Source organism: Nuphar pumila, chromosome 14 (assembly GCF_984573655.1).
Source record: "Nuphar pumila chromosome 14, dmNupPumi1.hap1.1, whole genome shotgun sequence".
Taxonomy (NCBI): Eukaryota; Viridiplantae; Streptophyta; class Magnoliopsida; order Nymphaeales; family Nymphaeaceae; genus Nuphar; species Nuphar pumila.
The window spans coordinates 48,903,913-48,929,222 of record NC_143262.1 but is presented as its reverse complement, the minus strand read 5'-3'; the positions used below and the strand labels follow the sequence as shown (position 1 = coordinate 48,929,222).

The following is a 25,310-nucleotide window of genomic DNA, read 5'->3' as shown; positions in this document are numbered from 1 at the left end:
CATATATACCTGTGTTAATCCAGAATTTGCATAGTTGTAGCTGATTTTTGTACACATATAAACTACTCATGTGTAGGTGCATAACTGATTCATACATGTTGGTTTAGCAGCATATTTGATTTATGTTTATGTATTTTGCTCATGCCCATTTAAATTGTGATCAAGATACATAGGTTATTTGAATATTGTTAGGCATGCATCGGTGAAATTAATGTAAATGGATAGCTTATGTTGAGTTAAAAATGTTAACACTTTGGTTGTTTTCTTATGCATGAGTCTACATGGAATTGAAATGAGTCTACATGTGAATGGTTGCACGAGTGTTCACATAGCTGTTGTAAGCGTGTATTGCAGGAAAGCATGCGTACAAATACTAAATGAAATCATGCATTTGACATGAATATGTGAATCAAAGGGAAGCATGCGATGAATATGAAATTGTGAACTCATGCACGCATATCATTGTTTTATGCACATTTTTAAATGGCATACATGAATGTACATTGTGAAGCATTCAAAATTAATGCATTGTGGTGTGTTATTCATGGTTCTTGTATATAGTGCATCGATGATCGAAAGGAATCGTCGTGGGCCTCGAGTTGTGGTTTGCCCCTTTATTTATTTTAAACGCATCGCAAAAATCACATTAATATTTTGCACTGCATTGCACTGTTCTATGTGTTTCCACGGGCGAGAGTCCTGTGACGGCTCTCGCAAGGGTAGATGTGAGCATGCTGAATTACAAAACTCCATAATTGGCTTTTAATAAAAAGATAATGAATAAGAACAATATAATATACGTTTTGAGTGTTAAAATATGATGTATATTTATATATATATAGATTACGACACACACATATATATGATACATATATGTCTATGTGTCTATCTATATATATAAATATATATATATATATATATGTATTTTGTAATACCTGATAGGGGTAATTCTGTTATTTCACCTGTACATGCATATCATTGATATGCTTTTCTTTCTTTTCTTTCTTTTTTCTTTATTCTTTTTCTTTTTACTTTTTAGTTTTTCTTTTTTATTCATTGGAGAGGGGTCCACATAGAGTCGTTGGACCCCTCCAACGGTCATAAATATGACCGTTGGAGGGGCTCCAACGACTCTATGGGAGCCCCTCCTTGGGTCTCTTGCTGTGTATAAATAAGGGGCATGCCCCCATGTATTTCTCAAGCTTCTTGTGAAGCATTCTATGAGTGAAATATATTTTTTTACCTCTTTGTGTGCTTAACCACTTTTTGTGGTTTATTTTTGCCCATTTGTGGCCTCTTGTGTATGTGCGTGCTTTCGCTTGGAGACTTCGCCTCTTTCATTTGGCACTTCGTTACATGGTATCAGAGCCTTGGTTAAGAAGGCTTCATCGGATCCTCTCTTGACAAGTAATACCTCTCCTCTCTCTTGTCTTAAAAATTCTTTTTCTATAAATGGCCAACAAAGATGCAAAAATCGATGTCTCATTCAAATTGGATGGGACCAATTACCACATGTGGGCGGCCGCTATGGAAAATAATCTCAAAGGTAAAAAGCTTTGGGGTTACGTAAGTGGAACCATTCCGGAACCACAATTGAAGTTAACTAAGTTTGAAGGAGATGAGGAGAAAGCATTGAACGAAGAAGAAAAAGAAAAAGCTATTTTTGATTACTCTTCTAAAATGGAAGATTGGGAAAGTGAGCATGCTAAAATCTTAGCATGGTTCATCAACAATGTTGAATTGAAGATTTATGCAAATCTTGCAAAATTCAAAAAGGCTAATGAAGCATGGTTTTTTATGAAAGGCATGTACACCCAAAGAGACCTTGCTAGGCATTTTTTTCTACAAGAAAAGGTAAGAGCTACCAAGCAAGGTGATATGAGTATTAGGGACTACTATAGTGCCCTATCCTCTTTATGGGATGAGCTTGTCCTTCTTGAACCGCAATGGGAAGGAAGTGTTATTGCCATGAGACAAAAGCAAATGGAAAAAGAGAGGTTCTTTCAATTTATTTATGGGCTTCGTCCCGAATTTGAGCAACTTAGAGGATCTCTTCTTCATAGGGCCTCTACTCCTCTAAGCGATATTTTAGTCGACTTATGTCAAGAAGAAACCCGTTTGGCCTTGAAAAGAGATGATGAAGTGCATGCCGTGTCTAGGCCCGGCAACAATGTAAGATCATATAAACCACCACATTTTGGGAAGAATAATGGTGGTGGAGGAAGAAACATCATTTTTCATAATTATAATGAACCGGGTCATATTCGTCCCGATTGCCCTAAATTCAAAAAGAAGGTGGCTTCCGTGGGGGAAACTCCTCCAATCATCAATGAAGATTCAAAGAAAGATGGTGACATAAAGGAGTCCATCGCTCATCTAACCGAAACTCTTCAACAATTTATAAAGATGAACGCCTCTACATCATCCTCTTCACCTTCCACTTCCGGTGCCGCCATCTCCTCCTTTCCAGGTATGACTTCTTGGATTCTTGACTCGGGTGCCTCTTTCCATATGCATCACTTTTGTTAAAACCAAGTCTCAATAAATTCAAATCATATGTATCCACCGCCGATGGAACATCTTTGAATGTTGAAGGCATTGGAAATCTTGAGAAAACTTATGACCAAAACAAAGAATTTTTTGTTCTCAAAATCCGAATTATTCCAAAACTCAATCTAAATCTTTGTTCCGTCTCTCAAATTACCGATTTTGAATGTAATGTCTCGTTTTCACCAACCCATTGCTATGTGCAGGATCTCGGGTCCGGGAAGCGGATTGGGCAAGGCCATAGAAGAGGGGACCTTTACTATATGGATTTTTTGTCTTTGTCATCCAAATCATTTTGTAATCATGTTCAATCCAAAGATATTGAGACTTGGCATAAGAGACTTGGACACCCTAGTATTTCCAAGTTGTATCTTTTTCCGTTTTTGGAAAAATTTTGTAATACAAATACATTTACATGCAATGATTGTGTTCTTGGGAAAATTCACTCTCTTCCGTATTCACATAGTAATTTTGTGTCAAAAAGGCCTTTTGAACTTGTGCATTCCGATGTATGGGGACCGGCACCCGTTATGTCCAAAGGGGGCTATTCTTACTATGTTTCTTTTATTGATGATTTTACTAGGTACACATGGGTTTACATTATCAAGAATAAATATGATGTCTTCACTAATTTTAAAGAATTTCACGCACTTGTTCAAAATCAATTCCAACATAATATAGCCATTTTTAGATCTGACTCTGGAGGTGAGTACATGTCTAAAGATTTTCAAAATTATTTTAAAACAAATGGAATTTTGCACCAACGATCTTGTCCTAAAACTCCGCAACAAAATGGTCTTGCGAAAAGGAAACATAGACATTTAATTGAAACCACAAGAACTCTTCTTGTGTCTAAAAATGTTCCTAAAAACTTTTGGGCCGAAGCTCTTCTTACCGCAACATATCTTGTAAATCGTATGCCCTCTTCTTCTTTAAAAAATGTTTCACCCTTTGAAAAATTATTTAAAATTACTCCAGATTTTAATAGACTAAGAATCTTTGGATGCAAATGTTTTGTACTTAGTCAAGGACAAGATAAGTTGTCACCTAAATCTCTTGAATGTATGTTCATTGGCTATGGTGAGAATCAAAAGGGCTATAGATGCTATGATATTCGAAACAATAAACTGTATGTGTCGAGAAATGTAAACTTCATTGAAGAACAAAATGGTTTCGATATCCACACATTTAGGGAAGACATCGATTATTCTTTTTTGTTCGACTTAGCTCCTAGAATTGAGTCCCCTGAGGCAATTATTTGTGATACTACTTGTGATGGCACTTTACATTATAATGATATACCACAACATGATAATGTTTTCCAAAATGAAAACCTTAATGATATAAATGTATATACCCGGTGGTTAGGAAATGAACATCAACCTGTTATTGACAGATACTCTCAAGACTTCTCTTTAGAAGAATCTATGGACAACAATGCACCTAGGAGATCTTCTCGTACTAGTAGGCCACCACAAAAATTTGTGTCTTATAAATCTTTCTCTCCGAATTATAGGGCTTGTCTCATGTTAATACATTTGTATCATGAGCCTACCTCATTCAAGGAAGCTAAAGATCATTCACATTGGATTGAGGCTATGAAAATCGAATTAGAGGCTCTGAACAAAGCCCAAACCTGGAGCATTATTCCTCAACCTTTAGGAAAAAAGGCAATTGGGTGTACATGGGTATATAAAGTCAAAACCAAATGTGATGGGTCTCTTGAAAGATAAAAAGCTCGCTTGGTTGCAAAAGGCTACGCCCAAGAATATGGGATTGATTATGAAGAAACATTTGCTCCTGTAGCCAAAATGACTAGTGTACGAACCCTAATTGCTTTAGCATCCATCAAACAATGGCCGATATATCAACTTGATGTTAAAAATGCGTTCCCAAATGGAACTCTGTGAAGAAGTTCTTATGGACCCTCCGCCGGGTCTTGAAATTGGGAAAGGCAATATTCTAAAATTAAACAAAGCTCTTTATGGTCTTAAACAAGCACCAAAAGCTTGGCATGATCTTTTTAGCAAAGTAGTTCTTGATAATGGTTTTTTCTCATGTTACACAGATACTGCTTTGTTTGTTAAATCTTCTAATGAATACATAATAATTTTGTTGTTATATGTTGATGACATGATTATCACAGGTAATGATCAAAAAGGTATTAACCTTATTAAAAATATTCTTAAGAAAAAAATTGATATGTCTGATCTGGGTTTTCTAAGGTATTTCTTAGGAATTGAAGTTGCATACTCCCCCAAGGGGTATGTCCTATCTCAAATGAAGCCTGCCTCTGACATTATTACTAGGTCTGGGCTGACAGATGACAAAAGGGTGGAGACTCCATAAGTGATCAATGCCAAGATGAGAGCCAATGATGGCACTCCTTTAGCAGACCCCACGCCTTACCATCAATTGATTGGATCTCTAACATATTTATCTATCACCAGACCTGACATTTCACATGCAGTTCATAGTGCAAGCCAATTTCAGACTGCTCCTACTACTACTCACATGGCAGCAGTAATAAGGATTATCAGATACTTAAAAAATTCCATAACTAAGGAAGTATTCTTATCCTCTTCTTCACCTCTTACTTTACTTGCGTATATTGACTCCGATTGGGGGGGTAACCCCGATGATCGTATTTCTACCACAGGTTATTGTGTGTTTCTTGGTGAGTCACTTATCTCATGGAGGTGTAAGAAGCAGCATAAAGTTTCTCTCTCATCTACCGAAGCAGAATATCGTGCGATGGCCACTACCACAACTGAGATTATATGGCTAAGAAGCTTACTTAAAGATATGGGTGTCTCATTCTCAACTCCCTTAAAGTTGTGTTGTGACAACAAGAGCTCTATCTATATTGCCAGCAATCACACTTTTCATGAACGAACGAAGCATATTGAGATGGACTATCATTATGTTCGTGATGAGTTCTTACGGGGCACCATTTGTAACGACCCCAACTTCTTCCTTTTCAAAAATGCAAGAAATTTTTTTTTTTTTTATAGAAATCTTCCCAAGGATCTGGGGTCCTCACAGTTCCACTTTCCATTGTATATCCCATCACCACAAAGTACTGACAATCATCATCAATGAGTAGCAACACCAACCATTTATTTATGAACCGAAGTAAATTGTTATTACCATTCTTCATACAATCAAAGAGTACAAGAATTGAAAAGAACCATGGAGTCAAAAACAAACATAAAATTCCTGTGCCACTGCCGAACTATCCAACTCAAAATGTGAACCTCGTCCATCCATAGTGAACAGCTCATCTCTCACTGCTCTCCATTTCCTGTAAAACCAACGAAGTAGAAGGGTCAGAACAAAATTCTGAGCACTACTAATTCAAGGAAATTAGGTGAGACAAAGATCATGAGTAAGATTTCATATGTTGGTTTGAGTGAGTGCAGATACAACCAACATGCAACATCCAATCATGCATAAGTGTAACAGGTTTTTCATACTCACGGCTAAAGGACAGTAAGACAGTAATAAATAGCAATAATAAAACATTTCAACATGCTTTTAAGAAATGAATTGCATACATTTACCATATCATGAACTAGAGATCATTTCATTTGATGCATGACATAGTGCAAAGAAGAAAATGCATGACTTCCTTATTATCATACATTTACATTTGAGTTTTCTTTCCATATGCATGACCTTATTTAATGCATACAACTTTAAAATTTCTCTTTTAAATTTCCATCGCCCGCGGATACACCAAACGGGTAAAAACCCCGAGGTCAAGTAGGTTCCCAGGGTACATTAGCACACAAATTGGTATTTTATTACTGGGTCCCAACCTAGCCCTCGACCGAGTCACCCTCGGAACATTAGACTTCCACATCTAATGTCGGGGACACAAGGGACACCCCACGCCCACAAGTGTCACTTCCTTTGGTACCAAACAAATTCACAGCTGTGACCAACACCACCACTCCCGGGTAAAGTGGCGGGTTCTCCCTAAAACCGTGGCTAGGAGAAAGAACCTCCATATCGGGTTCTGGGGACCAAAGATTCACGCACACGGAGTTTTTTATATCCTCAGCCTCCCCAGGACTGGAAACTCTAAGATCTCCATTCTCCAGATGGAAGACCTTAGATCAAAAGTTACACTGTTCTGTATTATGTTTTTATTTAATTCAGTTCTAAATTCTGCAACACCCTATGCGAAAGTGAAGTGTAAAGCTCGCATACACCCCTGCGAGAACTCATATGGGACTCCCGCCCACGAATACCGTGTGAACAGTGTAGTTGTATACCACCATCTTACGTTGTGTAAGTGATGCAGCCAATGTGGAAACAAAACCAACTTTCTTAATAAAGTGCACAAATTTCCACACCATATGCATGTACTATCCATGTACAAGTGTCTCTATGACACCCCCTACCTCTTATGCATTCATCCATCGTTCATAAATTCATGACAACAATCCATGCATGATATCACATTTTAAAACCCACATTGATCCATATATGCACATGACGCTTTAAACAATACATACTTCCATGTAACATGCCACATATTTCAACAAGCATTCATGATTAAGACAAACAACAGTATACTAACCAAGCTCACATTTAAATATCATGAAATGAAATGCTATCATTCATCCATCCATCAGAATGGTGTAAAATCCCAGCACCTACTATAAGAAGTAGTTAGGCTTGCCACCCTCGGCCTTTCGTCCTACTGTCTAAGTAGTCCACACTACTTAGACTGCTGGCTGTACTAGCTAGATGAGAGCATCCAGCACATCCCCTGCTCATATTACTGCACATACACCAATAAAAAAAAAACAGAAAAGAAGCAAACAGGCTAATCCCCTACGGCTGGTGGTCTTTATAAAAAGAAACCACCATTAGCAGCCGACCATGGAGAGACAGTAGTAGCATAAAAAAAAGCTAATAATGGCAGCCATCGGTACCCAGCGAATGTATCCGACGGGTCAGGCTGCTGTCATGCATGTTACAGCATCTGTGCAACCCTTGTACCCAACCTTTTCTATTATAGGATAACAGATTTGACACAGCAACTATAATCTTCCATTGTTTCTTCTAAATTTCAAGAGTACATGTAAATTCAGACACAGCAGATTCTCACGCATGCAGAAATAACAGGATTTAACTTCATCGTATTAATAACAAGAAACATGATCTAAATACACCCTCAACTTCATCGATTTTCCCTGCTTTTAAACTACCGTTCCCACGTTATATTCTGAGCAAATAAATTTCAGGTAGGCCAAAGAAATTATCACATTATGCATGCTGGAATTTACTACAAATCAGAGCATACTAAATATAGCAAAGGACTCTAGCTCAACACACCCATACACCCCCAGCCTGTGCTCATCGATTTCCAGGCTAAAGAACCCCCAAATCCGGGGTATTCCCAGCAAGAACTGGGCTGCCGTAACCGGCTGTCTTTGCCCTCCACCGATCCCATGTCGGCCAAATTAAAACCCTTGGGATTTAGGGTTGGACCAGCATCATTCCCCAACCTGGATCGTTACCCCTAAACCCCTCTTTTCATTTCTTGAAAGAAAAAAAAAAAAAAAAACCGTAACAGTCTGAAATCTTATCCCCATAACCCCTCACATAGAAGATCTGAAACCCCAACCTCACCGATTTGGGGTTTTAGGTTTAGGGCTAATGTAAACCCCCAAACCCTACCCTCAAACCCTCATACAAGATCGAACCCACGTTCGATCCCTCACCCATTTCCGAGAATAGCCGTACCTTTTTACGGTGATTTCCGGCGGCTGGTGGCTTCCGGCGTGAAGAGGTGCAAGCCGATCGTTTTTTCCCCCTACTGTCGTGAGGGAAGATCTTCGCAAGCCTTGACAGGTGCAGAGGGTTGAAGCTCCTGCCGTGAAGGGCTCCTTCCTCCACTGTGTGCGCACCGGTCGTGAGAGGGAGGGAGGTCGAGTGGGGGAAACAAAACCTGGATATGGGGGCTTCCCCTCCTTTTTAACGCCGAGCTCCTCCCCCTTCCCACCTCCTTCCGAGAAAAGAGGGGTTGGTTACGTTCGGCGTAACCTCCCCCTTTCACCTTTCTCGCCTCCTTGAAATGCAAGAATCGTGCTTGAGGCACGATTCTTGATTTTTGTTTCATAAGGCTTGCACTCGGATCCGGGTCCAAACCCTGCGACCCGTAACACCCGATCCAACATGTGCATGGATCCGGGTCTTTCTGGGCTAATGGATCCTCAGTTGGATCCTTGCGGGTCAAACTGTGGATCCGACCCTAATACCTCAGCATTTTCCTAATTAGATTTATTATAAAAATCCGAATTTTACACCTATTTATTGATTCCTTTATGGGTCCGGATATCGGGTCCTAGACCCAAATCGACTAAATATGCCCTAATTCTTCCAGATATTACACCATTCAACTCCCATATGTTCCTACCGAATATCAGTTGGCGGACTTCTTCACCAAAGTTTTGCCATCGCCTCGCTTCTACTTCCTCAGCAAACTCTCGGTGATTTCACCGTGTGTTTGAGGGGGGTGTTAAAATATGATGTATATATATATATATAGATATAGATTACGACACATACACATATATATGATACATATATGTCTATGTGTCTATCTATATATATAAATATATATATATATATATATATCCCGATAGGGGTAATTCTGTCATTTCACCTGTACACGCATATCATTGATATGCTTTTCTTTCTTTTCTTTTCTTTTCTTTATTCTTTTTCTTTTTACTTTTTAGTTTTCTTTTTTATTCATTGGAGAGGGGTCCACATAGAGTCGTTGGACCCCTCCAACGGTCATAAATATGACCGTTGGAGGGGCTCCAACGACTCTATGGGAGCCCCTCCTTGAGTCCCTTGCTGTGTATAAATAAGGGGCATGCCCCCATGTATTTCTCAAGCTTCTTGTGAAGCATTCTATGAGTGAAATATATTTTTTTACCTCTTTGTGTGCTTAACCACTTTTTGTGGTTTATTTTTGCCCATTTGTGACCTCTTGTGTATGTGTGTGCTTTCGTGCTTTCGCTTGGAGACTTCGCCTCTTTCATTTGGCACTTCATTACATTGAGATCTCTCATCGAAAGAATGAGAATCTTAGATATTCGGTTTTGGGGGACCACGATGATACAAAAACCTCTGTGTGCTTTACTTTTACCCCTGAACCTGATATTGAGGTTATTTCTCTTGGCCATGGTTTTAGAAAGAGTCTGTCACTTTACCTGAGGGTTTTGTGTTCGATACAATTGTTATTTTGGTATACCAATAAAGTGGCAGTTATGGGCGTGGAGTGTCCCTGGTGTCCCGACATTAGATGTGGAGGTCTAATATTCCGAAGGTGGTTTGGTCGAGGGCTAAGTTTGGAACCCAGTAATAAAATACAACTTGTATGCTAAATTACCTTGGGAACCCTACTTGACCTCGAAAAATCTTACTCGTTTGATATATTCACAGGCAACTGTAATTAAAAAGAACTTAAATTATGTGCATTTAATAGGGACATGCATATAAAAGGAAACTATAATAAAAGATAATATTTTACTCACGCATTGCATTAAAGTCATGCATATTACTGTTATGCATTAGATCATGCATATTTACATATTTACTTAACTGCTAAATATGGGTGAATGCATAATGTTGTTCCCTAAAGAATGTTAAATGGTTGTATTGCTTAAATGGTGATCGTTGCTATTGATTAATGTTCTTTCATGCTTAATAAATGATCCGTGTTGCATGAATGTTTAATTGAATAATGTAAATGTCGTAATTGTATTCCTCTGAACTATTGCATGAAATCTTATATATGTTATTTAGCTCACTTGTTTCATTAGAAGTATATGCGTTTAGGATTTCGGTTCTAACACCCTCCTTCTATAGTTTTTCACAACCGCAAGCGATCAGTGAAGCGACTGACTTCTGGGGGAGTTACGGGTGTCACATTTTGCTAGACAGTTCACAGAGAGACAGCGTGGCTCAGTCTTCTTTATTTTTCTTTTATATTTGGTTGTCTATGCACTCTGAATTTCATTTATGCAATTGTCTCGAGACTTATCACTTATTATTCAATAAAGGTTTGGTTTGGTATGGATGATAATTGTAAGCCAAAGTCACAGGGACTCGGCAAAGCAGGTGCCGCACCAGCGTCGACGTGGGTGCGCATGCGGGTGCGACACCGGGTGCGATCAACGCACTCAGGGTCATTTTTGTCCATGTTTCGGACGTTAAAAAAAACTGATAAAATGAAAGATTAGGGCAAAAAAATTGCCCTAATCTCTCCTCTCCCGTGCAGCTCAGCTCGAGCTCTCTCCTCTTTATGCCCCGACGGTACCTCCTAGGCTCCTCCTCTCCCTCATCGCAGGTACGTACCCTTTGGCTCCCTCTCGCTCTCTTCTTGTGTCGGCAATGGAGGGGTCGAGCCCCCCTGTTCCGTCTCGCTCTCTTGTTGGGTCGGCAGGGGAGGGGTTGAGCCCCCCCTACACCCTCTCACTCTCTTGTTGGGTCGGCAAAGGAGGGGTTGAGCCCCCCTGCTCCCTCTGTTTTCTGCAGGGGAGGGGCGGAGCCCCCACCACCACCTCTCTCGCTCTCTTGTTGGGTCGGCAGGGGAGGCGTTGAGCCCCTCCCTGTTTTCGGCAGAGGAGGGGCCGAGCCCCCTACCCTGCTCCCTTTGATTTCAGGGAAGGGGCCGAGACCCCCCTCTCGCTCTCTTGTTGGGTCGACAGGGGAGGGGTCGAGCCCCTCCCCCCTCTCGCTTTCTTTTTGGATGTTTGTATAATTGATTTAAAATTTTGAATGTATTTTTTTTTGTGTTTTCATGATAAAAATGACGGATAAAGGGAAAGGACTTGCGTCATTCTCGGCCCAACATGTGAGTTATGCTTGTTAGAATACAGTTTGCATATGCGTATGGATCTGGATCCAGATCCATACGCATATTATATGAAACACATGATAAATAGGCTCATTAATGGCATACTTGTAATATGTATACCTTTTTACTTTTATAAGGTTTAGGGTTTTGGAGGTCGAGCATTGTGTGCTGCCCCAGCCTTTGCGTATCTCTCTCTCTCTCTCAATCTCTCTCTCTCTTTCTCTCTCTCCCTGTTTCCTGTGAAGGTTGTACCAGATATCAAATCTGATATGGTATCAGAGCTTAGGTTAATTGCATGAAGAAGTTCTGAACAGCGTGAACACCCCCTCAGCGTGATTCTTCAGCGTGGATCGTGATTCTCCAGCGTGACCCCCCCCCCCCCCCCTCAACGTGATTCTTCAGCGTGGACTGTGATTCTTCAGCGTGAATAGCAAACCCAGATCGTGATTCTTCAGCGTGAACAACTCCCAGCGTGATTCTTCAGCGTGATTCTTCAGCGTGAACAACTTCCAGCGTAAACAGGTCTTCAGCGTGATTCTTCATCATGATCAGTTTCTCTTTATCTCAAATTTCATTCTTCTGAAATCTGAAATCTCATCTCTATTCTGAAAGGTGGAATCTTTTCCTTCTCTTTTCTTTCAGCGTGCTCAATTTTTTTTTGTTACCCATTTTTTTATTATTCTTGTTCATTGGTATTAGTTTATCCTCTTCATTCCATCGTCTGTGTTGATTTCATCTTCTCTTCAACACCAACGACTGGTTTTCAGACCTGTGTTGGTTCCATCTGCACTCAACACAAACCGACTGCAGTTCCCTTTTTATTACAAACCAGTTTTCTCTGATTCCACAAGTTTTCTTTCCTTTATTGTTGTTTCAGTGTTCTTTGTGCAACACTTTTGGTAGTACAGACCTTAGTCACTGCTATGAATTTCTCTTCGTCATCCGGTCCCTCTGCCAATTTCTTGAGTCAGCTCGTTACAGAAAAACTTTCTCATTCTAATTTTTTGACCTGGAAGAGGCAAATCCTTCCTTTTATACGGAGTGTTTCTATACCACCGCGGCTTATTTTGCAGGAAACCAAGGATGAGAAGGGTGACACAATTACCATTTCCATTAAGAATCCAGAGTATACAGCTTGGAGGAAGCGGGATCAGTCTTTGGTTGCTTATATTACGTCAACACTCTCTCAAGAAGTGTTGGTTACTCTTTCCGATGAATGCACTGCGGCAGATCTGTGGAGTAAGCTGTCTCAGACATACTCTCAGATATCAGAAGCCCGAGTTATGTACTTAAAAAATGAATTTCAAAGTTTGAAGAAAGGCTCCATGACCGTCATGGAATACATAGGCCGCTTGAAGAGCATTACTGATCAATTGGTTGTTGTTGGAAGTGCTATTGCAGATAAAGTTCAGCAACTTCTCAATGGATTGGGTCCTGATTTTGACATGTTTACCACAGCTTTATCACGCCTTCCTCACGTATCCACTTTTGACGACCTCCAAGCGAAACTTCTTCAGCATGAGATGATTATGAAGCAAAGGGCAGAAGGAAATGAGTCAGCTCGTCCTCATTCAGTTTTGGCCATGGACACTTCTGTAGGTTTTGGACGAGGGAATGGAGGGTATCAAGGAGGCAGAGGCCGCGGACGTTTCGGGCAGGGAGGACGTGGTATCTTGCCTACACCTAATATTTCAGGAGCTTTTAATACAGGGAATCAAAGGAGAGTGCCCACTTGTTTCTTATGTAACAAAAGAAGACATGTGAAAGTTGATTGTTGGTTCAATCCACAGAATAGAGGAAAACTAAACAAAATTGAAAATAAATCAACTACTGCTGGGGACACAAAAGTGTCATCCACAGATGTGCAACAACTTTTGTTATCAGCATTGTCACAGATGACGATCAAGCAAAATGAACAAGGCGAATGGTATGTTGATTCAGGTGCCGCCACACATGTTATGGGTAATGCGGGTAAGTTATCTCACTTATTGCCTTATTTTGAAAAAGGTAGTATAGTTACGGGAGATGGAACTTATCACTCCATTAGTCATACTGGCAATGCACATATCCCTATGTCAAAGTCCTCACTTCATTTGTCAAATGTCCTTCTTGCTCCTAATATTAAAAAGAACATTGTTTCTGTAGCTAAACTTGTTGACGATATGAATTCTTCCGTCGAATTTACTCCCTCTTCTGTTTATGTTAAGGATCTACGAACGAAGGAGACGTTCGCTAAGGGGGAGCGACAAGGAAACATGTACGTCTTCAAGGAGATTCCTCCAGTGTCTTTGCCCTCAGTCCCAGTCCTTCAGTTGAAGTCGTCCAAGCATTCTTCAGTGTCTTTGCCTTCAGAGTCTTTGTTTTTTCCTTCATTAGAAGTTTTTAATTCATCTCATTGTAATAAGCCAAATATTTGGCATAGTCGTTTGGGACATTGTAGTCGAGGTTTCGTTGAAAATCTTGTATCTGATGGTCTCCTTCCAGAGTCTAGTTTAAGTTCAGTTTTTGATAATAATAATAAATGTTCTTCATGCGAACTCTGCAAAAGCCATGTTCTTCCCTTTCATATTATCAATAAAAGAGCTTCAAAGCCATTTTAGATTATTTGTTCCGATGTTTGGGGACCCGCACCTATTCCTTCTCTTTCTGGCAGTCGTTACTATGTTGTCTTTATTGATTCTTATTCCCGTTATACTTGGATATATTTCTTAAAACACAAGCATGAAGTTTTTCAAATATTTCGGGAATTCCATTCGATGGTCAAAACAAAGTTTGCATGTGATTTTGTGCATTTACAATGTGATGGTGGAGGAGAGTATTCGTCGAACGAGTTTATTGCCTTTCTTCGAGATAAAGGAATAAGCCGACAGGTTTCTTTCCCTCATACTCCTCAACAAAATGGGGTTGCGGAGAGGAAACACAGGCATATTGTCGAGAGTGCGATGAGCATGTTACATGATAGCAATATGCATGTTAGTCTCTGGACAGAAGTTTTTCACACATCTGTTCATATCATCAATCGTCTTCCTATGGCACTCTTGGATCGGAAATCTCCCTATTATACTTTATTTGGGCAACATCCCTCTTACGATGAACTGCGTGTTTTTGGTTGTGTATGTTATGTACATATTGATTCATCTCTGCGAAATAAGTTTCAGGACAAGGTTGTCAAGTGGAGATTTGTTGGGTATGCAGATGAATACAAAGGTTATCGATGCTATGATCCTACTACAAAACGTATTAGGACCTCCAGAAATGTTGTTTTTGATGAACAAAATTTTCAGGTCAATGACTCTGCAGTGTTGCCACCTCGAGAATTAGAAGTATATGATCCATGGATGAGCGCAGATCTTTTTGCTAATACAGGAGAAACATGTCACACAAATTGTCCTTCCTTCGTCTTGAGTAGGGAGTTGAATGACTCACAAATGCATGGTGAATTATCTCCAGTTGAGCCACCCCCAGTAGAACGTTTCTCTGGACATATATACACTAGACGGAACAAAAATACAGAGCCAAGGAATGTGGAGGAAAGCATCGCCAATGATTCGGCTCAAAGGCCGTCACGCATTAAGCATCCTATTCAACGATGGGTGAGTTATGAGACCTTCTCCCTTGATTTCCAGTTGTTTATGTCTCAACTCACAAAACAGGATGAACCCACTTGTTTTAATCAAGCTCTTCAATCCAGTCATTGGACTGAAGCTATGAATGAAGAAATGGAAACTCTCCATGAATGCCAGACTTGGGAAATAGTCCCTCGGCCAGAAGAAAAGAATGTAGTTAGCTCAAAATGGGTTTATAAAATAAAATATAAGCCTGAAGGAAGTATTGATAGATATAAGGCACGACTTGTTGCTCGCGGATTCACACAACAATATGGTGAAGACTACGATGAAACTTTTAGTCCCGTAGTCAAAATGGGTACTATTCGTATAACCATATCCCTAGCAGTCGATCAAGGTTGGAGCCTTAGCCAGATGGATGTTAAAAATGCATTCTTGCATAGAACTTTAAAGGAAGAAGTGTATATGGAGCAACCACCTGGTTATGCCGAAAAGGATCCTATTGCCTGGGTGTGCAAACTAAGGAAATCTCTGTATGGGTTGAAACAGGCGTCCCGTTCCTGGTTTGAAAGTTTCTCTATGCAGATTCAAAGTTATGGTTTTAGAAGATGCTCTCTGGATCACTCACTCTTTATTTACCAAAAGGCGGACATTGTTATACTTCTTCTTATATATGTTGATGACATTGTGATCACTGGAAGCTCAGATAGTCATGTGCAAGACGTGAAACAGTTTTTAATGAAAACTTTCAAGATGAAAGATTTAGGAGAGTTGCGGTACTTTCTTGGTGTGGAAGTTGACAGACAACAAGACACATTGACACTCATGCAACAAAAATACACTCTTGACCTTCTTGAAAGAGCCGGGATGACGAATTGCAAACCAGTCAGCACTCCTAGTGTATTACATCAAAGGTTGAGCTCTGAAGATGGTCATCTTTGTGTCAACCCTACAACGTATAGAAGTCTTGTGGGGATGTTACAGTACTTGACCTTTACCAGACCTGATATAGTTTATGCTGTCAATCAGGTATCCCAGTTTATGCATGCTCCAACAGAGGGTCATATGGAAGCTGTGAAGCGCATTCTACGCTATTTAAAAGGAACTATAGGAGATGGACTTGTTTATCGCAAGAACGATAATCTGCATAGAGGCCATGCACTCATTACTTATACAGACGCAGATTGGGCAGGGGATCCAGATGAGAGACGATCTGTCTCTGGATATTGTGTTTATATTGGGCACAATTTAGTGTCCTGGAGCAGCAGAAAACAAAAGGCAGTGGCACGCTCGAGTACAGAGGCTGAATACAGATCGATGGCTGCAGGCACGGCAGAAGCCACATGGATTAGACACTTATTGAGTGATCTTGGGGAGACAATTATTTGATCATTTCTTTTATGTGACAATCAAAGCGCAATAAACATTGCATGTAATCCTATCCAGCATAGCAGAACGAAGCACATTGAGATTGATCAACATTTCATACGGCAGAAAGTCGAGATGAAGGAGATAGAACTACGTCATGTTCGTACAGAAGATCAAGTGGCAGACCTGTTTACCAAGGGATTGACAGGACGTCAATTTGGGCTATTAAAGAGCAAGTTGTACATGCTCCAAAATCACGTACAACTTGAGGGAGGGTGTTAGAATACAGTTTGCATATGCGTATGGATCTGGATCCAGATCCATACGCATATTATATGAAACACATGATAAATAGGCTCATTAATGGCATACTTGTAATATGTATACCTTTTTACTTTTATAAGGTTTAGGGTTTTGGAGGTCGAGCATTGTGTGTCGCCCCAGCCTTTGCGTATCTCTCTCTCTCTCAATCTCTCTCTCTTTCTCTCTCTCCCTGTTTCCTGTGAAGGCTGTACCAGATATCAAATCTGATAATGCTGGTAGTTTTGTTGATAGTTGTAGTGGGATTGATGATGTGAAGCCACTATGGATACATATAGATAAACTTGCAAAAAACTGGAGGAGGTGCTGGAAACAAGAGATTTCGATGCAAGATCTGCGAAAGAGATTTTGTTGGGTCTTACACAAGAGTAAAAGCTCATTTGTTGAAGATACCAGGACATGACATTTGAGGATGCAAAAAGTTGATGAGGCAATGCGAAGACAATACAAGAAAATACAAGAAGAATGTGAGAAGAGAAAGACAATGACCGATTCTTGTGCAGTTAGTGTGCCATTTGCAAGCCACCAAGAAGATGCTGAAAAAAAATAAAGTCAATGTAGGAGGTAGAGGAACGATACAAGCAGCATTCAATACATATAGAAGAGAAAAATTGGATAGAAAAGTTGGGAGATATTTTTATTCTAATTCACTCTCATTTAATGAGACTAGAAATCCTTATTGAAAGGATTTAGTAACATCATTGGCAAATTCTAATTTGAGTGGATATGTGCCTCCAAGTTCAGAAAAAATATGAACCACACTTCTTGCAGAAGAGAGAGCAAATGTGGAGAGGTTGCTGGAGATTAAAACATATTTATGGGAGCAAAATGGAGTTTCCATTGTGTCTGATGGATGGACAGATATTCAAAGGCGTCCACTGATCAATTTCATTGCTTGTTCGCTTAGTGGCCTAATATTCTTGAAAGCAGTTGAAGCACCTGGGGAATATAAAAGTGCAAAGTATTTGGAGGGGGTCTTTATAGAAGTCATAAAAGAAGTGGGTGATCAGAACGTGGTACAAATCATTACAGACAACGCTCCAGTTTGTAAAAGTGTAGTGTTGAGTTTGGAGAGTGAGTACCCTCATATTTTTTGGACTTCCTGTGTAGCACACAACTTAAATCTGGCCCTAAAGAGCATTTAAAACCCCAAAGAAGAAGAAAATTTACAAGCATATGCTTTATGATCATGGATTGAAGATTAAGAAAGAAATGTCAAAAGCATTAGGAATTTTGTTGTTAACCAACATTGTACTAATGCTATATTTAATAGGCATTCTGACATAAAATTGTTGAAGGTCGCTGAAACACATTTTGTGTCCATCATTGTGATGGTTAAAAGGATTAAAAGAGTAAAGAATGTTTTGATTAACATGGTGACTGATGAAAATTGGACATTCTATCGTGTTGATGATATCAAGGCTCAAGAAATTAAAAAATTCATTCTTGATGACGAGTTTTGGGAAAGAGTGGCATACTTCCTTTAATTTAAGCAACCTATTTGGAAAATGTTAAGAGAAGTTGATAAGGATGAGTTCATGCTTCACAGAGTTTATGAAATGTGGGATAATATGATTGAAAAAATATAAACTATAGTTTTCAAGCATGAAGAAAAAAATCCTACATTGGATGTATCCGAATTTTTTAATTATATTCATTCAATTTTAGTCAAAAGATGAGATAAGAGCAACACTCATTTGCATTTCATGGCACATTCTCTTAATCCAAAATATTATGCAAATAAGTGGCGGGCTGGTGGTATTGGTCGTGTCCATCCAAATTTAGACCTAGAGCAATCAAGACATAGAAATATGTGTATGACAAGACTTTTTCCAAAAGCATATCTTTTACACCAAGTCACACAAGAGTTTGAAAATTTTTCATCTTCGAGATTATATGGACCGGCATTATTCGCGAGAAAAGAGGATAATATAGATCTTATCACATGGTGGTCATCATTTGGATCAGAAACACCTCTTCTCTAACGTCTTGCATTAAGATTGCTATCGCAGCCTGCTAGTTCATCTTGTTGTGAAAGAAATTGTAGCATATATTCTCAAATCCACAACATGAAGAGAAACAAACTCACCAGCAAGCGTGCAGAGGATTTAGTATATGTTCATTCAAATCTTCGAATATTTTCGCGAACCAATGATGAATACAGGTACTAATTTGCTCTCTTAGTTATTTGATTATTTCTTAGTTTTTCATTTAAATATACTTGTATTGTATTTAACATTTTCAAATTGGGTTTGTAACGCAGACAATTAGTTTTTCATTTAAATATACTTATATTGTATTTAACATTTTCAAATTGGGTTTGTACCACAGACAAGGAACATCCAAATTTTGGGATGTAAACCCAGAAGAGTGTGACTTCGAACGAGAGCATGATTTCAACATAACAAACATGGATTTAACTGAGCCCAATATTCCTTCTAATGATGCATTTGATGATGAAAAAGAAAATTATTAAGATCCATTACTTCATCAGGATATACTTTGGTATGTAATTTTGTTCTTTTCTGCTTTACTTATTTCATTGATATTTAGGCTGATTTATGTAATTGCTTTACTTATTTGATTGGTATTTAGGTTGATATATTGCATGCATAATGAATGATATTATGACAATGTTAACTGTTAAAACTTTAAAAAATTATATATATATATATATATATATTTTACATTTTTGCCCTGCCGCACCCCCGCACCCAAGGTTTTTGAAAGTGTCGCACCCCCGCACCCGCACCCATGTGACATAGTTGTAAGCTCTATTGTGGTTGGTTGTTTTATCCAATTGGGAGTGGAACTATAAAGGCCTCGGGTTTCTGAGAAGATTTCTGCAATGGTTTTAAAAAAAAATCCGCATTTTCAAAGGGTATGAGTTGGGATCATTACATAAATAGTTTTTCCTTTCGCTGTGTGCTCATTTTAGAAAAAAAAATAGGCTCAATTTTTCGGTCGTCACACTGCTAGCTAAATGATAGTGGTCAAGATGCAGCATCAAGACGTTCCCTGAAGAATGAAGAGTATAATGAGTGGCTTTAGCAGAGGAATATCCCACAACAATGGAAGCCTTCGATTTGGTTAAGACTATTTAAAGTGGATGATTGAACCAGATGGAAATTTCAATGTGGCATTTTGTTATTGGTCTTTAATGCCCAGCTGGGCAGATGCTTTTTCTAACAAGGCAATTTGTGGATTTGGATCCTCCCCGAGGACAAAGGTCTTTGGCTGGATGACCTTATGGCATAGTATTCATATGCAAGAAAGGTTGAAGCAAGTGGACTATCAGCTTGCAAGTATCCACTGCATGTGCCATAAGGAGGAGAAGAATACAAAACGTCTTTGGGGAATGTATAATGTTTCAGTGCGTACTTTGCATGCATTCCACTGGTTTTTCAAGTCAACGAATAATGAGGATAGAAACATGGTCACTATTCCTTGTGGAAGAAATGAGAGAAACGCAAGCACTGATTAATATGGAGGTAGTGAATATCACAGACTAGGTGAGCAATTTGGTTGGAGCGAAACAACTGAATTGTAAAGGAGAGTCTAAATCAGTATTTTCAATTCAACTGCATACTCAGAGAGAAATAATGCTGTAGGCTATATTAAAGTGCCTACAGCCAGACATGAAAGGTTAGGGCATTGGAATCAGGTCCAAGGTTGACAATTAGTTACTCAGACTGGGGATTATCGACTGAACCTTTACCATGGAAACTGTTGGCCGTCTTTTTACCCTTATTTGTATCATTATATCGTTCAGCCATCACACTTCTCTCCTTCTCAAAAAAAAAAAAAAGGCTTTTACAACATTGATTTATTTTGACCTTGCTACATGAATGTGAACACGCAGATGGAAACAAAACAAAAAACAGTAGTTGAGAACATTGAAATGAGAAATATTACCCTTATGAAAAGTTGACTCCTCGTGTGGAATGGCTGCAAATGCAAAATATGATATTTAGGCACTACAATACAGTGTGTAAAGAAGAAAAAGGCTTCGTGAGTAATCATAATCAACATACAATGATCCAGACATGACAATTGACATCCTCAACCATGAAAGGGCTCTGATGTTTTGACTCAAAAAGTTTGATCCAGAGAAAAAAAAATATCGGTGGCCCTAATAGTACAAACTCTTCTGGAAACTAAAGAATACTTTGACTAATACATTCATGATCCATCCATGTGGAATATCTGTTACAATGAAAATGAAATTTTGACTATATATTCACTGGAAAGACAGTCACCAAAATCCATAAAATGAGGATGCTGATCTTTTTGAATAATTAATAGTTCAGAGAGAAACAAATGAATGTACTGATAGTAATAGTAACCATTTTCCATAATAAAGCACAGGAACTCATATCAATAATAAATACGTACTGCATCTGTACAGCTGAGTAGAAGAGTAACTAAAGCTTTCCACTGATAAAATGCTTGAAAAGACTGGCCCATCTGCAAATTTAGGGACAAAAATATGAACTAGAATAGTAGGAAAAAAAACAAAAGAATTGTCATAGGATTTCCCTTACCAGAAAAGCAACAAAGGCAAACTGCAGCTCCCCAAGAAGCATATCTTCAGCACCTCCAAAATCCTTTGACAATATGTTTTCTAATAGTTGTGTCTACATAAATGTGTTCAAGTGTACAAGTTGATTCACCACACAAAAAGAGTTACACTCTTGCAAGTTTTGATAAAAAGTCTGTCATTTCAAAATCAATCCATTTCTACAAGATCATTTTTCCATTTGGGCTCACATCAAATACAAGGTGGTTTGGCAATCTAACCTTTCTTGCTAAATTCCGAAAGAAAATAAGAGATTTTGGCAACCAATTAATTACAATTAATATTCATCAAATTGAAGAACCATATAGCATGATAAGAAACTTAGAACAAGAATAAATAAATGTTACTTAAAGCTGAAAAAATATTTGCAGCGAAATCCTCCAGAGAAATACAACGAAAAGTATGGTTGGAAATGGGTTGGATCTTTATGTGGTTCCGACCCGATCGAATATAAACCAAGCGGATATGGTATGGTATACTAAAATAAGATCCGTTTTCAAAACAGGTCAGATACAATACAATAAACGTCCGAATCAGTTGGATTCAGATTCGGTTGGGAATTGAATAAATAAATAGATCAGAACTGGATTGAAACCCAATATTATTCGACCGTTTATAAAACCCTATGACAATGGAATGCCACGTAGCATTCATAAGATGGCTACTTTACAATTAATGCTGACTGCATGTAGGCTGACAAAGCTGCTGTAATAATGACTGTTCCTTAAAAAATAACAATATAAAAAGGAAAAACCACTGCATGCTGCCAGCATTGAAAAGATTGGATGACTTGTGTGATAATGACGTCTGATGCTGCCAATATTACCAAGTCGTGGAGGTTGAGTGATATGACATCTATACCCTTCACCATATTTAGCAGATCCAGTATCAATGGGAACTGGATTATATCCTAATCCAGAATTTTATCATGAGTTCCGAGTCAGATCTGGATCTGAACCTGGACCCGCTCATAAAATGTTGGAACCAATGTTGGTTCAGCTTACATCTGAACCAATCCAACCTGTTGCAACCCTAACGAAGGGAATAGACAAAAAAGGCTTCCACATTTTCTGCACCAAGGTCCAAATCAGCACAAAGGTATTGTTTATCAAAGCAGGTATAATTTGTATTTGTAATTTTGAAGGGAACTTTTAATGCAGTCAAGAGAGTCGTTAGCATATTCTATGCATAGCAAGATTAAGATTTTTCAGGGGAAAATAAAGAAAGACTTGCTGTAAGCAAGAAAGAGTTGAATATATAGTATCAGAAAAAGGAGCCTAGTTCCACCTGCAGTTCCTAATCAAGATCTGCTTCCGATACCAAACCGCTTCCATGCCATTAAATAAAAACTGAACAAATAACTAATTTCAATCATAGTTACAAATATCGGTACCGGCAATATCTCAGCAAGGCTATTTCTCGCAATATTATAGGTTTGGTTATAAATCTAGGAAAATTTTCAGGGCTTAAAAAAATCAAAAATATATAAAGCTGCAGATATCAGATATTTATTAATAATAAGTGATATTTTGTCTTTTATGAATTTAATTTGTAACTTTTAATTATTGTACATTGGGTTTTGAGTGTACGATCAAGCATTAGTTATATCACAAGAAAAAGCAGACATACAGCAATGAAGTCTACTTTGTGTTGTAAGGTTAATGTGCCCAGCCATCTAAGCACTGTGCTAACCAGTACAAGTAATGAAGGAAAAACCAAAAATATTAACTCAAAGGTTCCTTCTTTGTCAAAAAAAATATGAAAATTCCTCAAGAAAACTAGCAAGCAAGGAGCTAGAAAACTAACCTTTTCAGATATTAATTGAACAATCAAATATCAAAAAGTGGAATAGTTAATAACTCAAAAGGAAAAAGAAAATCTCAAGGAAATCGCAACAAACTACCATGTAATCAGGCAAATAAATAAACAGAAGACATGTTACCTTGTCAAGGTTTATTGAAGTCAGTTCTTCTCCTGAAATGCCCTTGCGCTTCACAACAGAAGGAACCAGTGTGTAGTAACACCTTCTGTTGCAGGAATTTTCAATAGAACTATGATTTTTTTTGCTATTTTTCAGCTGTTCTAGCAAACGATTTTCCATGTATGTCTTAGAAGTTTCATCAAATAGCTCAGATTCATATGTTACTGATATTTCACCACCAATTGGCTCTGCAAACCATAAACATTCAGACTAACAAGTTTCTATTAGATTGTCCAAAAAGGAGACTGCCATATTAATCGATGGTATTGTCTATTAGATTGTCCAAAAAGGAGACTTTTCCATATTAATGGATGGTATTGTTCTTGCAAGAAATTTACGAACCCAACAGACATCATGCTCCTAATCCATTCAATGGCATCTCTAGATATGAAGTTAGACGTAACAATCACTATCATGTAGACTAACATGAGACTTAGACCCAAGAAATTATTGAACTTTTGCAGTAGGCATTAAGTTGTGGCATATCCTGCACTGAATCAACACCAAACACAAATAAAAGCATATAGTAAAATAGATCACCAACAAGAAATAAGAAGGAAACCAACATGAATTAGGAAACAAACCACATAGGAGAAGAAATTGATTTGCAAACCAATACTACCATGTTTAAAAAACTACCAGGTTTGAATCAAGGTTGCCAAATTAGGAAGGGGAAGCACAAGCGGGAAACGATACGGGAAGCGGAAGCGAGAAGCGAGGCATTTTAAAATTTATACGAAGCGGGAAGCGAAGTTTCAATTTAAAATCGAAATATGAATAAAAAATGAAGCAATATGACATCAAACAAGAAACAAATAAAAACTAAAATAAATTTGATCATTCTTATATTTCATGATTTTTCTATAAAAGAGTTAAATTTTTGTTAAAATCTAACAATGATGGTTACCAATTTAAAGAAAGTACATGGAAAGTGAGTGAAAGTGTGAGAGAAAATACATGAAAAAGATGAAAAGAAACGTGAGAAAAGTATATAGTATGCATAGACCATGTGTATGTGTATGTGTATGAGAAACATAGAAGAAGCGTGGGGAATCAAGCTTCCCATGAAGTTTCGGAAGCGAGGAGTATCGCGCTTCCGAAGCGAGTTTCCGGGAAGCGAGTTTCCGAGAAGCGAGTTTCCGGGAAGCGAGCTTCCCACCTACCTAAGAAGCTTCCGGTAACTCTGGTTTGAATCATATATTTAGCCGAGTCAACCCAAATCAACCATTCACTAAATCATCTAGAAATCACCAAAAGGTCACTAAATCTGACCTAGTAGATGTGTTCAACAAGGTCTGTTTGCTACACTTTGGATCATCTTTTCATGATGTAAAAATATGATTTTTTGAGTCATGAGACTTTGGTAATTTGAGATATGGATATTTGAAACACACAGAAAACAACTTACCTACTGCAAGAACATCATTAAAATGGGTTGTGATTTATGAGATTGCTCTCATTCATTATTATGTGCATTAAAAATATTGTGTGTATATATATATATATATATATATATATATATGTTTCATAATGATTATCTTGTTCACATTGTTGTATGCATAAATTTAATTAACTCCTCTTTTCTTGAGGGTTCTTTTTGAAGTGTTATACTTTATATGCATGTTTTTAGTATAAATTGATGATTTGTTTTATTTGAAGTATTTTTCTAAAAATTTGGGGTATTATTAATACATGATTATTTATCTCTTCTTGATAATTTATATGTTCTTTAGTGATTAAATTCCTTTATGATCAATATTTATGTTTTCTTGAAAAAACTATGTGGATTTTGAGTTTATGATTGTCTAAATTTGATTTCATAAAAATTTCTCTTTGAGGCATGCTCATCTTATCTTTCTTAATGATTGTCTAATATTTCTAAAATCATTGCTACTTTATTTGAAAAATTCTACTTGAGTGTTATTCTTGTTCAATATATAGATATATACATATATGTATGTATATTTGTTTTGAAACTTCATAACTATTTGGATGGGATATCTTCTTTTGAGTAGTTGGAACATTTGTTTTGTTCTTGCTATAGGTTCTTAAAAAAAATGT

At 38.1% G+C, this 25,310-nt stretch overlaps 1 protein-coding gene across 3 annotated transcripts in view; it reads right to left on the bottom strand.

Moving 5' to 3' along the window:
- LOC149816807 (AAR2 protein family) overlaps positions 1–25,310 on the bottom strand; it is a 140,822-nt gene that overhangs the window by 79,534 nt on the left and 35,978 nt on the right. For all 3 annotated transcript variants that reach the window (XM_089987091.1, XM_089987092.1, XM_089987093.1), the window contains exons 6-9: positions 23,211–23,437; positions 21,234–21,326; positions 21,085–21,156; positions 20,605–20,637 (exon numbers count right to left, since the gene is read on the bottom strand). In XM_089987091.1, the coding sequence (XP_089843217.1) occupies positions 20,605–20,637; positions 21,085–21,156; positions 21,234–21,326; positions 23,211–23,437 (425 nt within the window). The remainder of the gene's footprint in view (positions 1–20,604; positions 20,638–21,084; positions 21,157–21,233; positions 21,327–23,210; positions 23,438–25,310) is intronic.